Consider the following 12,695-nt stretch of genomic DNA (forward strand, 5'->3'; position numbering starts at 1 on the left):
AGCGGCCAGGGGTCACAGCAACAGGCTTGTCACCACAGCCTGCGAGGGCAGGACAGGCGTTACCTTCCTACAGAGGAAGCACGTTCCTTCTCACCAAAAAGGGCAGCAGAAGTTTGGGATCCCCCTGCACCTCCCAGGGCTGCCCCTTCCTCTCCCCCAGCTGCAGAACTTGCCGCAGAGCCCAGCCCCGCTGCCGGAGAAGGGCCCGGAGCAGAGCGTGGAGCACAGCGGCTGAGGCTGGGAGCAGCGGGGACCAGCCAGCCCTTCCCTGTCGCTCCGGAGCAGGAGCATCTGGGTCTCAGCAGCGGCCGTGGGGCTGCAAGGGACAGCTGCCGGAGCCCGGGATGAGCGGACACAGGCACGGCCTCACCCGCGCTCAGCCCGGCGCGGGGATGGGACTGCGTTGCTGCCGCAGCACCCAAGGGCTGCCAGGTGCACCAGGGAGAGGAGAGGAGCCTCCGAGTTCTCCGGTCCCTCCCCCTGCCTGGTGCTTGGTGTGGAGCGTTCCCACACAGGTGGGTATCTTAGCTCTTGTCACGGATGACACGTTAATATAGTCTATGAATATTGTATTCTATTCATTACTGAAATGCCAATATTCAAACCCAGGCTCTGGGATTAGCAGCTGTGCAGCCGTGAGCCCCCGAGCTCCACAGCCGATCTGTGCCTGACGCAGCCCCTCCAGGCACTGCAGCGGCTGACGATGCTGCTTTGGCAGTGCGATGCACCAAGGCATCAGCAGAATAATTCAGGTCAGCTCCTGCCCCCATACCCACCACAGTTATGTGCCCACCCAGCTGCTGAGACACCTTTCCAGCACAAAGTCTGCTGCACTTTCAGAGTTCAGAAAGCATAAAACCCTGGAACACAGAAAAGCAGAGAAAAGACTAGTTCAATTTTCTACTGAATTCAGGAAAAACCTCCTCCCACAGTGAGAATAAATGGCTTCTAGGCCAGAACAACCCCTAACCCTGCACCAGAACAAATCCAGCGTGGCCCAGGGCTCGGGCTGGGATGGGCTGCCCGAGGGCAGCGAGCTCATTCCTGGGCCACAGCAGCCTCTCCCCAGCTCCCTCAGCTCAAGCCACAAAGAGACCAACGCACGACTCTTCCAACATTTTATTAATGATCAGCAACAAAAGTTTACAACAGAGGACAACAGAATCGGCGCGGAAGGACTGCCCAGCACCGTGCAGGGAGCAGCCCAGGACACCTACCACAGCACCCTGGAATGTAAGAGGCAGAAAGGGGCTCAGCCCAGCACCCGTCCTCCCCAGGCCCCGCACCTCCCCGCATGCCACACATCAGCCCCCAGAAAACAGCCGTGGAATTTTGTGACAAGGTCCCTCCCTCCCTTTGGTAACCTGTCAGGCACAGGGTGGGCTCCCTCGGCAGCAGCCAGCAGGGCTCTGAGCATGGTCTACACACAGCACGGGGTCCTGCTGCCTCATGACAGCGGAGCCTTTGCCAAAAGCCCCCGTGGTTCCCCCACCTCGTGCGGAGAAATGCCCCAGCCCACCATGGAAACCACAGAGCCGGGTCCCTGTGCCACCCACCCCTCTCAGCAGCCGCCACGCCGCTGCCTGTTCCGGGGCAGCAAACAAGACGCTGGCACCGTCACAGCGGGGAGAGGCTTCATCCAGCCAAACCCAAACAGCTCGGGGCTGGTGTTTGTGCAGCGGCTGCAGAGAGGCAGCGCGGTGAACCCCGCAGCACAGGGCCCGTCGACACCTCCAGCAGCTGGCACAGCGCCGGCCCGCTGTCCCCAACGGGAAGCTCGCAGGAGGCACTGCGGGTGCCGTGTCCCTTCCCTGGGGGGGCCGTTCTCGCCAGTCTGCCCCTGCCCGAAGGGCTCCTCTGGACCGCAGACTCAGGTCAGGACAGCCCAGCCCGGAGGGGAGAGGGGGCCTGGGCAGCTGCTCCATCTCCCTCCTACTAAAAGCCAGAAATGGCAGAAGGTAAAAGCACATCAACATGTTAAAACATTAGTTATCATTAAAACAATTTTTTTTCTTTTGTCAGTCTCCTCCTGGGAAAGGGGACGGGGGCTGATTAACGGAGGAAAAACTAGGCAGCAGGATCCTGACTCATTGTGTCTGCGTAATTAGTGCAGGAGGAGCTAGGACAGCACATCCTGCGTGCTGCAGCGGTGCCCGGTTCAGGGTCCCCTCTCTAAGAGCTGTCTGTTCCTCAGGAGGGAGAGGCTGCGGCACTCTGCGACCCACACATCAGCTCTCCGCTGGCCTACTGCTTCTCCTCTTCCAGTCTCTTCATGGCCTCCAGCACAGCCAGCTCTTTTGCTTCTTTCTTCTGGTTCCTAGCTTCAAACTCCAGCCTGGATTGATCACAAAATGCCATGAGATTCTCATCCATCCATATCTCTAGTAGACTAACAGCACCTGCAGCAGGGGAGCGCTGCCTTCTCCTGCACTGCTTTGTTCCAAGAGTACGTCAGAAACCTCACCAGTAACCCCCAGACACCTCTTCGAGAGCCAGCACACAGAGCTTCCCACGACCGTTACCATCACTCCGAAGTCCTCGGCTCCCACCCTGGCCAAACACTACTTATTTCTCCCTCTGCAGAGGGTGCTGCTGTTCCACACTTGGTCTGCCCTGGGACAGACCCCTTAGTGCCGTAATACCAAAATCACATCTACTGCAGACCTGAGCCACGGTCACTGAAGGTAAAGGGCTCAGGCCTAAAACAGCACACTCTGAAAGAAATAACATGCTAAATCACCAAGAATACAGCAAGGAAATTTTATCATTACCAGAGGAGGAGGAGGAAAAGTTATAAAACATGCTGTGCAGCACATTCTGGCATAGTAGAGTTCAGCTGTTCCTTCTCCTGCACAGTCCAGTACATCCACATTTAAGCAGCCTGCCCAAGCTATGGAAGATGACAGACCAGCTCACTGATTCTGCGCCTTTAGACAACCCCTTCTGTTCCTGTTTGACCCCATTAATTAGTCCTCAGACAAGCTGGACAGAACAGTACGCGACAGAACTGGGAGACGAAGAAAGCCAACCTGTTCTTGATGATTCTCTGCACAATTAAATCTGTGGTGAGATTGCTGCCACTGTCCACCAGCTGGAAAATGCCGCGTCTCTTCGGTTCCTGTGAACGACACAGCAGACTCAGCTGTGAAAAACACGCAGCACCTCTGGGTTTACAGCTCGGCAGGGAAAGCTGCACAGAAGTCACAGCAGGTGCCACAGGCACCCAGCCAGGCACGACACAAAACGGTCTCTGAGGAGGCAGAGCAACTGCCGACAGCAAAGCTTCACGTACACAGCAGCTGAGCAAGGTTGCCCAGGACTGGCACAGAGCAAAAATTACAGGATTTCTCACTCTGCCACGAAGGCATCAGGAACAGCCAAAACAGTGACTGAAAGAAGGAAGCTGTTGTGAGTGATTTAGAGGCTCTGCTCCAAGTAGCTGCCCTCAGGGAGGGATGAAAAACAGCATCACCTGCCAAGGACTGGCTTGGGGGCATCCTCTGCAATACAAATTCTCAGCTCGGGAACACGAACGAAGTCATGCTGTATCTACCAAATGCTGACAAAGAGGCACAGACAACAGCAGCTAGTGGCTTACCTGGTATGGATCAGAACCATCCTTGTCTGGCACCACCTCAGTCATCCCATGACAGACGAGCGTGACCTAGAGGACACAAAGTCGCTGGCAAGATCCAAAAGATGACAGGGACTTTGCCTGCCACCACACTCACCACAGCACAGCCTGGAGATCAGCAGAGCCACCCCTCCCATCCCAGGCTCAGCAGCGTATCCGGGGCTCCCTGTAACCCTGCTGAGCAGGACCGTCTCTCTTCTACATCCCTGTGTTTTCCTGCACCACTTTAGCTCCCTAACCACATCACACGCCAACATCTTCACTTCCATCCATACGCAGAGACTCTCACCCTGAAGTGATCCAGCAGATCAGCAGTGACAGCATAGGGGGCTCCAATCACCACTTCCGAGACATACTAGAAAAGAAACCAGTAGACAGTACAGATTTGGGAAAAGAAAAACCAAACCAAACCACACCCCAAACCCAAACCAGAGGCCAGCCTGCTTCCTAAACAGACTTGAGCAGGTCATCTGGTTACAGAGTTAGGAACTCCAGGGAACGGGAAAGTGGGTGTAGCAGACACTGCCTGTCACACAGCATCTTTTCGTTCCACTAAAGAACAGGCTTTCGGGTAGTGCGTACAGAGCAAATCCAAGAGTTAATTGCTCAGGTCACATGTTCCTGGGCCTCCCCACATTTCTTCCCCAGGAATTTTCTCCCCTGCTGCAGGGAGCAGAGTTTTCTACAGGAACACAGCCGCAGATCAGAGCAGCACCGTGCACGGCACCCTGCCTTTCCACCGCCAGCGAACGGAGGCAGGCAGGGTCAATAGCTCAGGTCAGCCAGGACGACAGAGGAGCCCGGCGACTCCTCCCGAGAGCACAGCAGCCCCCCCGGCAGCCTAAAGCGATCAGTCTTGTCTTTGCCTTCTCAGCGTACACCAAAGAACTCGTGCAAGATTGCTGGCTACAGGTGAACACCACCAGCTCCGGGCAATTTCTGGAACAGCACAGAGGCACCTACCCGACAGGCACTTACCCTACAGGCCAAGACACTGAGTGTTCTCTCATGGATGTTCATGATGGGATAGTTCTTCCCTTTGTAGCGATTTACTTCCTAAGACAAAGCATCAGGCTCAATTAGAAGACAGACAAAGCAATCCCCTTTTCCTCTCACGTTCTCCCAACACGAAAATTCCGTATTGGCCAATACACCCCTTTCCTGTCTTCCAGAGCACAGCCTCCTTCTTTCAGAAAGAACAGGCGCCAAGCTGCTCTGCCTTTGGACAACGCTGTATACAGACCTGGTCAAAGTGCAGCCCAGCAATGATGTAGGGTTTCTCTGCCAGCTGGTGAACCTTCTCCAGGAAATCCACGTGCCCAATATCTGTAGACCTGTTTAAGGAACTGAAGCTAACACAGAAAATAGGGAAAGGAAGACAGTAACACATGCACTGAGAAACCACAGTGGGAGACAGGAATCCCAAGGATTTTATTTTGGCATTACTCGTTGCCTATGTCCTAAGAACAGTTGCCTCCTCCCTCCTCAGGCTCCACAGGTTCTGGGCAAAAGCCAGACATCTTTTCAGCTCCACCTTGCCTCTGCTGAGAATTTCTACCTGTTTCGGGTGTTCTGGCACAACGCCTCAAAGATGGCCTCAGGAATGCAGTGTCTGCTCCAGACGCCCTGTGCAGTCGCTTGGTCTATGACAGCCCGTCCTCAAGAGGGACTTAGAGCGTGACCATCAGCGTGTGGAGAGCAGCCAGCTGTCGTCCTGAAATCCTCCAACAGCCACAGATCTCTCTACAGAGGACCTATAATTCCTTTCTCAGTGTCCTGCGACTAAGAAACTGCCAGTAAGAACTCCTGCCTCCTCCCTCACATGCATACCCACAGAAAAGGGAAGGGCAGAGAAAGGGAGCGAGAGAAAGGGAGCGAGAGAAAGGGAGCGAGAGAAAGGGAGCGAGAGAAAGGGAGCGAGAGAAAGGGAGCGAGAGAAAGGGAGCGAGAGAAAGGGAGCGAGAGAAAGGGAGCGAGAGAAAGGGAGCGAGAGAAAGGGAGCGAGAGAAAGGGAGCGAGAGAAAGGGAGCGAGAGAAAGGGAGCGAGAGAAAGGGAGCGAGAGAAAGGGAGCGAGAGAAAGGGAGCGAGAGAAAGGGAGCGAGAGAAAGGGAGCGAGAGAAAGGGAGCGAGAGAAAGGGAGCGAGAGAAAGGGAGCGAGAGAAAGAAAGAAGACCCAGAGAGGTAAATATCCTGGTACAAAAAGACCAAGGCTACTTTCTTGACAAAACAGTGAAGGATACGGAACAGGTCGAAGGCTCCAGCCACGTAGATTATGGTGTCTCCTGGCTGTGGCTCCTTCCCTGATGCAAACTGGATGATCTTCTGAGATGTTTGTAGGAACTGCGAGACGCCAGTCCAAGGACTGTGACCCTTTGGGCCCTGGGAAAACACACACCACACACCTTTCCCTTTCATGCTGCAGGAGGCCCCTCCTGGACAACACACAGAACGCTGCTGCAGGCAATGTGCTAGCCTTAATTTGCTAGCAAGGATCACAGCTCTTAGCAGCTTGGACCTTCTACATTCCTGGCACCAAATATTTATGCAATCTCACAAAAGCCCTTTTAGGTCTGCCAAACACTGTCCAAATCGTCCCCTCAACAGCCAGCTGAGGAGATGCCGAGAAGAAAGCTCAGGAAGCAGGAAAGCAACAGGGTAGTCTCAGATTTCCAGGAGAGGCAAGGCTTACTAAGCGAGACAACACGCACCCCACCCACGCCCTTCTCAAGCCTCAAGGCAGCCGATCCATTGATCCGGCCGACGGTGCCAAGCTGCGAGGGGATCACCCTCCGCTCCAGCAAGGGCCAGATCCCAGCACTGGTGCAGCCGAGGATGGAGCTTTGTCCCCACCATGGGGCAGTTTTGGAAACAGCCACCGAGTCACCTGCTCCAGCCCCAGCTTCTCTCCTCTACAGCCACGTGCTCTGCAAGACTTAAAAGAACGACAACCGAGCTGAGACCAGGGCAGGGCATGCAAATGGCAGCAGAAGGGGGGCTCGGCTGACAGGGGTCATGCAGGGTGCCTGGTGCCCAGACATTGTCCCCAGATCCAAGCACCAGGAAACAGCCATGCTGGAGCAACAGCCCCCGTAAAGCCTGCTCAAAAACCCCAACGTAGTGGAGAACAACGAGGATGATTCGGCCTGGTCAGCAAACCCCCTGCGAGTAAAAAAGACTTACTCAAGCTGTAGGTCCAGGCACTTGTTAATCAGGGACAATCCATGACCCAGGGGAAAAAAAGGGGCTGATAGCTCTTTCGAGGTTGCCCAGGACGTGAACCGGACACGACAGCAGAGAACCCCAGGAGGACTCCTCTGCTACTTGAAGACCAGGCACGTGAATTCTGCAGTACAACACGCTAGCTATGTGCCTGCTACATAAATACTTCCCAGACCTAACACCACACCTTTAAAAACATGAGCACTAAAGGGAGCACCCACAGAGGCTGTCCCTAGGCGGGAACCGCGGGCTCTCGGGTCCCAAAGGAAGCAGCGATAAGGAACTTACAAGCAAGCCAGAAAACCAGCAAAGGCTCAATAGCTGCAGCAACTCAACGGCGCTGCTGACGCACAGTTCACTCGCTGGCCCTGTGCGGCCACACCTGCCTATTCACTGACTATGGCAGCTACTTGTCTGGGGCAGCAGGCATTTACTGAGGCTACTACTAAATGGGGGGGGAAAACAAGCCTGCAATGCAGGCCAGAAAGCACATTTGGAATTCTTGTCAGACAGGACAACAACCAGACGTCCACGACCAGAACTCACATTACCTTCCCAAAGTTGTCAGTGTGCTTCCGATAGTCTAGGTCCTCATCCTGAAGGGAGATAAAGAGTCAAAACGTTTAAGCACTCACACAGCTCATCCAACCAAGAACATGCTTGTGTGTGTCAGAAGTGCTGGGAAGTCCAGGCTCAGACTGCGCACCATCGATCCCTGGCACTGAATGCTGACAAACTAGTTAATACCTAAACCAGAGTCGTGTCCCAGCATGAGTCACACGAAATGTGCCCTTATCTGATCCCAGCCTGGCACCACACAGTGACGGTGGCTCTTGCCCAACCTGCAGACCTAAGAGCGTTGCACACCTACATATTCCCTCAACCACACAAGCCCCTAACAGGACAGCGTCCCTCCTCCATCCAAAGACACTCCACTAGAGACAGGCTTAGACCTCTGAAGACAGCTCGTAGCACTGCACCAGATCTTGGTATGAACTTGCACATTATGGCTAAGCCGATCTAACAGATCACCACACTAAAAGACCTCCCTCTAGCCCTGAATTCTCCTGTGGGTCCCTTGTCTTGTCCCCGCTGTTACGCAGATGATTCCATTCACTGGACTGCTTGTTTACCAAGTCAATTCAATTCGTTAACCAGCATAAAACTACTTCCTTTATTTTCCTAGCAGGTAGTGAGCCGAGGAGACTCAAGAAAGGTCTGATAAGACTAGAGACAGCAGAAGACAGAAGCATGCAGCTCAGTGGGAAGGAAGAGGACTTTCCAGTTCTGGCAGCACTGTTGCTGCGCTACGCGGTTTCACCCTCGGATAAGGCACAGGATAGCCTGCAGTGCCCATAATGTTCCTGAAGCCCGTGCCAATCGCAAGGGATCGAAGCTTTTATCCCCCCACACCTTTCCAAAGCAGCGTGGTCTGAGATCACACGGTGATCTCGGACAGGATTAAGCAAACATAAGCAGGTTGTATTGTTGCCGCTGCCCATAATCAGCTTGCCAGTTCTCTGAGCACCTGGGAGCCAGACCCAGGAGCTCTGCTGCCACTTGGGACAGCAAAAGGAAGGAGCTGGCATCTGCCCTGGACTCCGCACTCCCACCCAAAGCCCTCCGACTCACTATGTTGCTGTGGTGAGCCTTAGTCATGAGCAGCATGCGGCCAACGAGGTCAGTAGTGGACACACCTTGGGTGCGTTTGCATTCCCTGCAGGGAGACAAGCAGAGGATAAAGCAGAAGCCACAAGAGCATACACTGCCTCCTCTTCCCACCACTATCACGGGAACACCCCGGACACCTAATAAATCCAAACCAGGGGCCGTCCTGAGAAACTCCTCCTTCTACCTGCTCTTGATATAAAGTACAGCACTCCTCTGCTGAGCCTCTGTGTCTTCTTCACGCCCCAGCAGCTGCTCACATGAGGCAAGGTTACCTTGCGCAGACTTCCCAACAGAGCTAACTCCCAGTGTGGCTTCAAGAGCAGAGCTAGCACCTGCCAGGAACAGGAGGGCCCTGCCAGTCAGCTGCGAGTCTGCGACACTTCCCGAAAGCCAAAATGGTGGGAGCAACTGAGGCTCTGACAAAAATTCAGAGTGTGACCTGAAGACAGCCGTGTTCCATCTGGCCTCCCTTCAGGACACAAACTCCCAGAAACTCTGCCCAAAACAAGATAAGAAGGTAAGCAGCAACAGGTTACCTGTACCGCCCCGCTGTCTTCACTTCCTCATAGGTATCCTTGCCATCTATCGTTAAGGTGATGTCATCTGCAGAGAGAGAAAACCTCAGAAACGGGCCCCAAGCGTTCCTGCACAAAAGCTCTTTCAGAATGACTGTAGTAGCTGAACAGCTCCAGCACGTAAGCCAGACTATAACTCCCACAACCCAAATCCCTGTGCGTACACGTGGGACACACTCCGCATCCCATGGAAACGCCGGGGTTTGCAGACTACCCTGTCTGTGGGGACAAGCATATTCCTGGATGCTAAACATCACTAGCCATCTGGTCCACTGTTTTTTAGATAGTCCAGAAAATCTGAGCCGGTTGCCCTTGCAGTGAATCCAGCAGCAGGCACAACTGAATTATTGTCTGAACGACAACAAACAGCTACCATCAGTCTCAGCATTAAGCAGCACCTTAACCTTAACTTCTCTAGGACAGGTTTTAGCCGTTAGTTCGTGTTACAACTTCTTCAGTCAGTTAAACAGTCCTCCAACAGCCAGTTCTTCCCCTCAGTGACAGCACTTCTACAGCGACATCAAGCTACGCTTCCACAGAGTTAATTCTGGCTCATCTTTGACACGGTTCCTAACTCACTGTACAGAAACATCTCTCACCTACTTTTAGCAATCGTGTTAAATCTTCACAAGTGAAAACCTAAGCTGTCTTTCATTTGTCAAAGCAGCCAGCCTGCAGCACAGGGTCTCCCTCATACGGTTGGTGGCACGCTCGGGGACGCTGAGGGGTTCCTCTCAAAACCCCGCTCCCCCACCTCAGGGTACGGGACGGGAGAAGAGAACACACTGCACGCACAGCTCTGTGTGCCAGGAAAGAGGCAGAAACAGGGGCTTGTGGCCTGTCACCCCCCAGCTAAGCTGAGCTATTTCAAAACTTATCTTTTGCATAAACACAGCCCGGCAAAACTGCAGCGTGCAAGGGTATTACTCAGGTAGGAGGACTGAATGGTTTGGCAGAGGAGACAAGAGCAGGGAAACTGGAACAAAGGCCACCAGCACTTCTCTTGCCATAATCCCTCCCCAAGTCTAGTAAGGGGTTGCGTACCCCAAACACATTCAGGGCAGGCAATTAAATTAGCAAGGAATTTGGTAATCACCCTAAAAATAAATAAAAGCATATCTATGTTATGGAAGATTAACGACTTCTTTACATTTAATGAAATATTGGCTTATTGAGAGTAGGTGGCTAAGATCAGATGAGGAAGGATACATGAAATGAGTGCAAAGACTACTCCTAGTTAAACGAACAAAATACCTTCAGAAGGGTAGGGAGGAGGGGCTGAGGCTGCATGAACACCAGCAGCAGTCCCAGGAAGGACAGAGTACAAAAGTAAGAACATTTCCTCAGAACACTGGCTCCCTTCAGTGACTGTAAACTGCAAAGTGTTTGCAGTAAGAACTAGGTCTCTGACCACACGGCCAGCTAAGCCCTCGAACTTCTTACCAGCTGGATAAAGAGAGAGCAGCTTTTCAGATCTGATCTCATCCCAACTTAAGCAGATATAAACATGATTGCATTTCTGCACACTTACCTTTTCAACAACATTCTTCACATTTAAGCTTTGTAAACGACTTTGCCCTACGCAGAGAGCTCTGCTTGTTCAAAGGGCAACCTCAGGGTAATTGTCAGACAATGCGTTTCACCCTCGTAAGTCAAAAGGAACCAGCCACTCTTAGGGTGCCTAGCACACAAACGTGTTTCTCCGGAGCACCAGAACAGGAACAGCCAGGCTGCCCAGTGCAGGTGTTGGTAAGGTGGTGCACACAAGGTGCCCTCCAACAGCCAGCGCTGGCCAGAATGCTCCTCGGTTTGCAGCAGGGAATTCGAGAGCACACGAGCCCCGCAGCGCCTGTGTTAACAGAGCTATTGCCTCAGAATACCACTCACCACCGTGCACGCAGAAGTCACAGTTATATTTGTCCAGGGTTTCCAGTGTGGTGACATAGGGAGCTCCTGGAGCAATCTCATCCACCCACTTGATGGCTTTCACCATTTTGTACCTCTCCTCCTGTGTAAAGACAGGGGGGCCCTTGTGCTTGGCAATCTCCTCTGGCCGAAAAACAGAAAAACCCAGTTAGAGGCACGTACTACAGCTACGAAGACTCTCACCTACAGGAGCCTCACGCATTTCACAGGCAGGTGAACTTCACTGCGGTCTTATGCTCAGCATGGAATTGGTTTGTGGCACAGAAGGAAGCCCCAGCTAGATCAGAAAATATTTTAATTCAGTTGCATTTGCTAAGTGCCTAACAAGGGCCCTGGAATTCACTCGGAAAGCAAAAGGTCTCGGTACCTCCCTGTACCCAGATATTCCCTCCTGGGGGGACTACCTGGGCCTCCTGGCAGCCCCCGAGAGGAAATTCCCCTTATAAACAACAGCTTCATGCTACGCTTCACTCATGCTAGAAAATATGCATCCATAAACCAGCTTAAAATCCATCTTCGCATGCAAGAACTAGTTCCGAGCACTTAACTACCAGATGGGCTTGAAACGAGTTTCCTCCGCGCAGTAATCTGTTTTGGAACACCAGTTCTGCAGTTTGCACCAGCAAAACCTGACTCACTTTCAACGGGTCCAGTTGTTTTCACAGCACAGAACACAGCTCACCCCTCAAACGCAGCCTGCGAGCTCTAACTACCTCCCCCTCGCTCCGGGAAGCGTGCAAGGGGCACCTGCGCTCCCTCACCCAGGGAAGATACGCTTTTCTGTCGGAGGCTGCTGCTTCTTGACGAAACGTGGGAAGACGCCTGCTTTGTAGCAGGACATCTCCGCTCCCTGGGGGCAAACGCTGCTGGGCGATTCTCGAGGCGGCACGAGGTGAAAAGCTGAGAAAACCTCTTACCATCCGTGTGGACTCCAACAATCAGATAATCTCCCATGGCCCGAGCCTGGCGCAGCTGGTTGGAGTGGCCATAGTGCACCATGTCATAGCTAGAAAGACAACGGCCCGGTTCAGTCCGGGGACGCGGGCGCTGCGGGACGTGACCTTCCCGGGGCTCCAAGGTTTAAAGTCTCGCTGCTATCTGGAACCACGCAGCGACCGGTGCTGGCGGCCGCACTTCACCCGCTGCCACCAACCCAGGCGCCCGTCGCTGGGGGGGGGGGGGGGGGGAGGGCCGGGGCTCCCGGGACCGGGGACCACCGCTCAGCGCCGGCCTGGCAGCTGCCGCCTGCAGCCCCGGGCGGCCCCGCCGGCAAACGCGGTCCGGCCCGGCCCGGTGGCTCGGCCGAGGCCCTTCCCGGCTCCGGAGCAGGCGCGCGGCGGCGGCGGCGGCTGGGCGGGGGGGGCCGCGCCGCCCCGCGGGAGCCAGCCCGGGCCCGGCCCGCCGCGCTGACAGAGGAGCCGGAGCCGCCGCCGCAGCCAACACCGTTTATTTCTCGGGGCGCCGCGCCCGCCCGCGCCCGACTCACCATCCGTCGCACCAGACGCGCACGGCCCGGTGCGCCGCCGCGCCGCCCGCCGCCGGCCCGCCGCCCGCCGCCGCCCCGTTGCGCAGCATGGCCGCGCTGTCACCGGCGGCGCCGCCGCCCGCGGCCGAGCCGCCGGGGCCGCCCCGCCCCGCGCCCGCCCCCGCCGCCATCTTGGCCGCGCCC

The 12,695-nt window shown here is 54.8% G+C and overlaps 1 protein-coding gene across 2 annotated transcripts; it reads right to left on the minus strand.

Moving 5' to 3' along the window:
• Window positions 1–1,101: 1,101 nt before the first annotated feature.
• On the minus strand, window positions 1,102–12,600 carry PCYT2 (phosphate cytidylyltransferase 2, ethanolamine). Of its 2 annotated transcripts, XM_075440724.1 has the most exons (13): window positions 12,513–12,600; window positions 11,944–12,032; window positions 10,988–11,149; window positions 9,062–9,128; window positions 8,487–8,571; window positions 7,406–7,450; window positions 5,876–6,014; window positions 4,878–4,960; window positions 4,613–4,690; window positions 3,924–3,989; window positions 3,599–3,664; window positions 3,030–3,118; window positions 1,102–2,335 (listed from the first exon to the last, which is right to left on the minus strand). In XM_075440724.1, exons 2-13 carry the CDS (start codon window positions 12,023–12,025, stop codon window positions 2,245–2,247), a joined length of 1,053 nt encoding a protein of 350 aa, XP_075296839.1. In that variant the 5' UTR covers window positions 12,026–12,032; window positions 12,513–12,600; the 3' UTR covers window positions 1,102–2,244. The 2 variants fall into 2 exon arrangements, with proteins under 2 accessions (XP_075296839.1, XP_075296840.1); XM_075440725.1 differs by lacking the exon at window positions 7,406–7,450 and having other exon boundaries at window positions 12,513–12,577.
• Window positions 12,601–12,695: the final 95 nt, after the last annotated feature.

This window comes from Opisthocomus hoazin, chromosome 21 (assembly GCF_030867145.1).
Source record: "Opisthocomus hoazin isolate bOpiHoa1 chromosome 21, bOpiHoa1.hap1, whole genome shotgun sequence".
Lineage (NCBI taxonomy): Eukaryota > Metazoa > Chordata > Aves > Opisthocomiformes > Opisthocomidae > Opisthocomus > Opisthocomus hoazin.

Excerpts from the sequence above, each read along its gene's own strand:
- PCYT2 (XM_075440724.1), bottom strand. The coding sequence starts at position 12,025 with ATGGTGCACTATGGCCACTCCAACCAGCTGCGCCAGGCTCGGGCCATG. Across the intron at positions 3,990-4,612 it reads TCAGTGTCTTGGCCTGTAGG|TATGTCTCGGAAGTGGTGAT; the intron begins GTAAGTGCCTGT and ends TTTCTTTTCTAG. Across the intron at positions 3,665-3,923 it reads ATCTGCTGGATCACTTCAGG|GTCACGCTCGTCTGTCATGG; the intron begins GTGAGAGTCTCT and ends TGTGTCCTCTAG.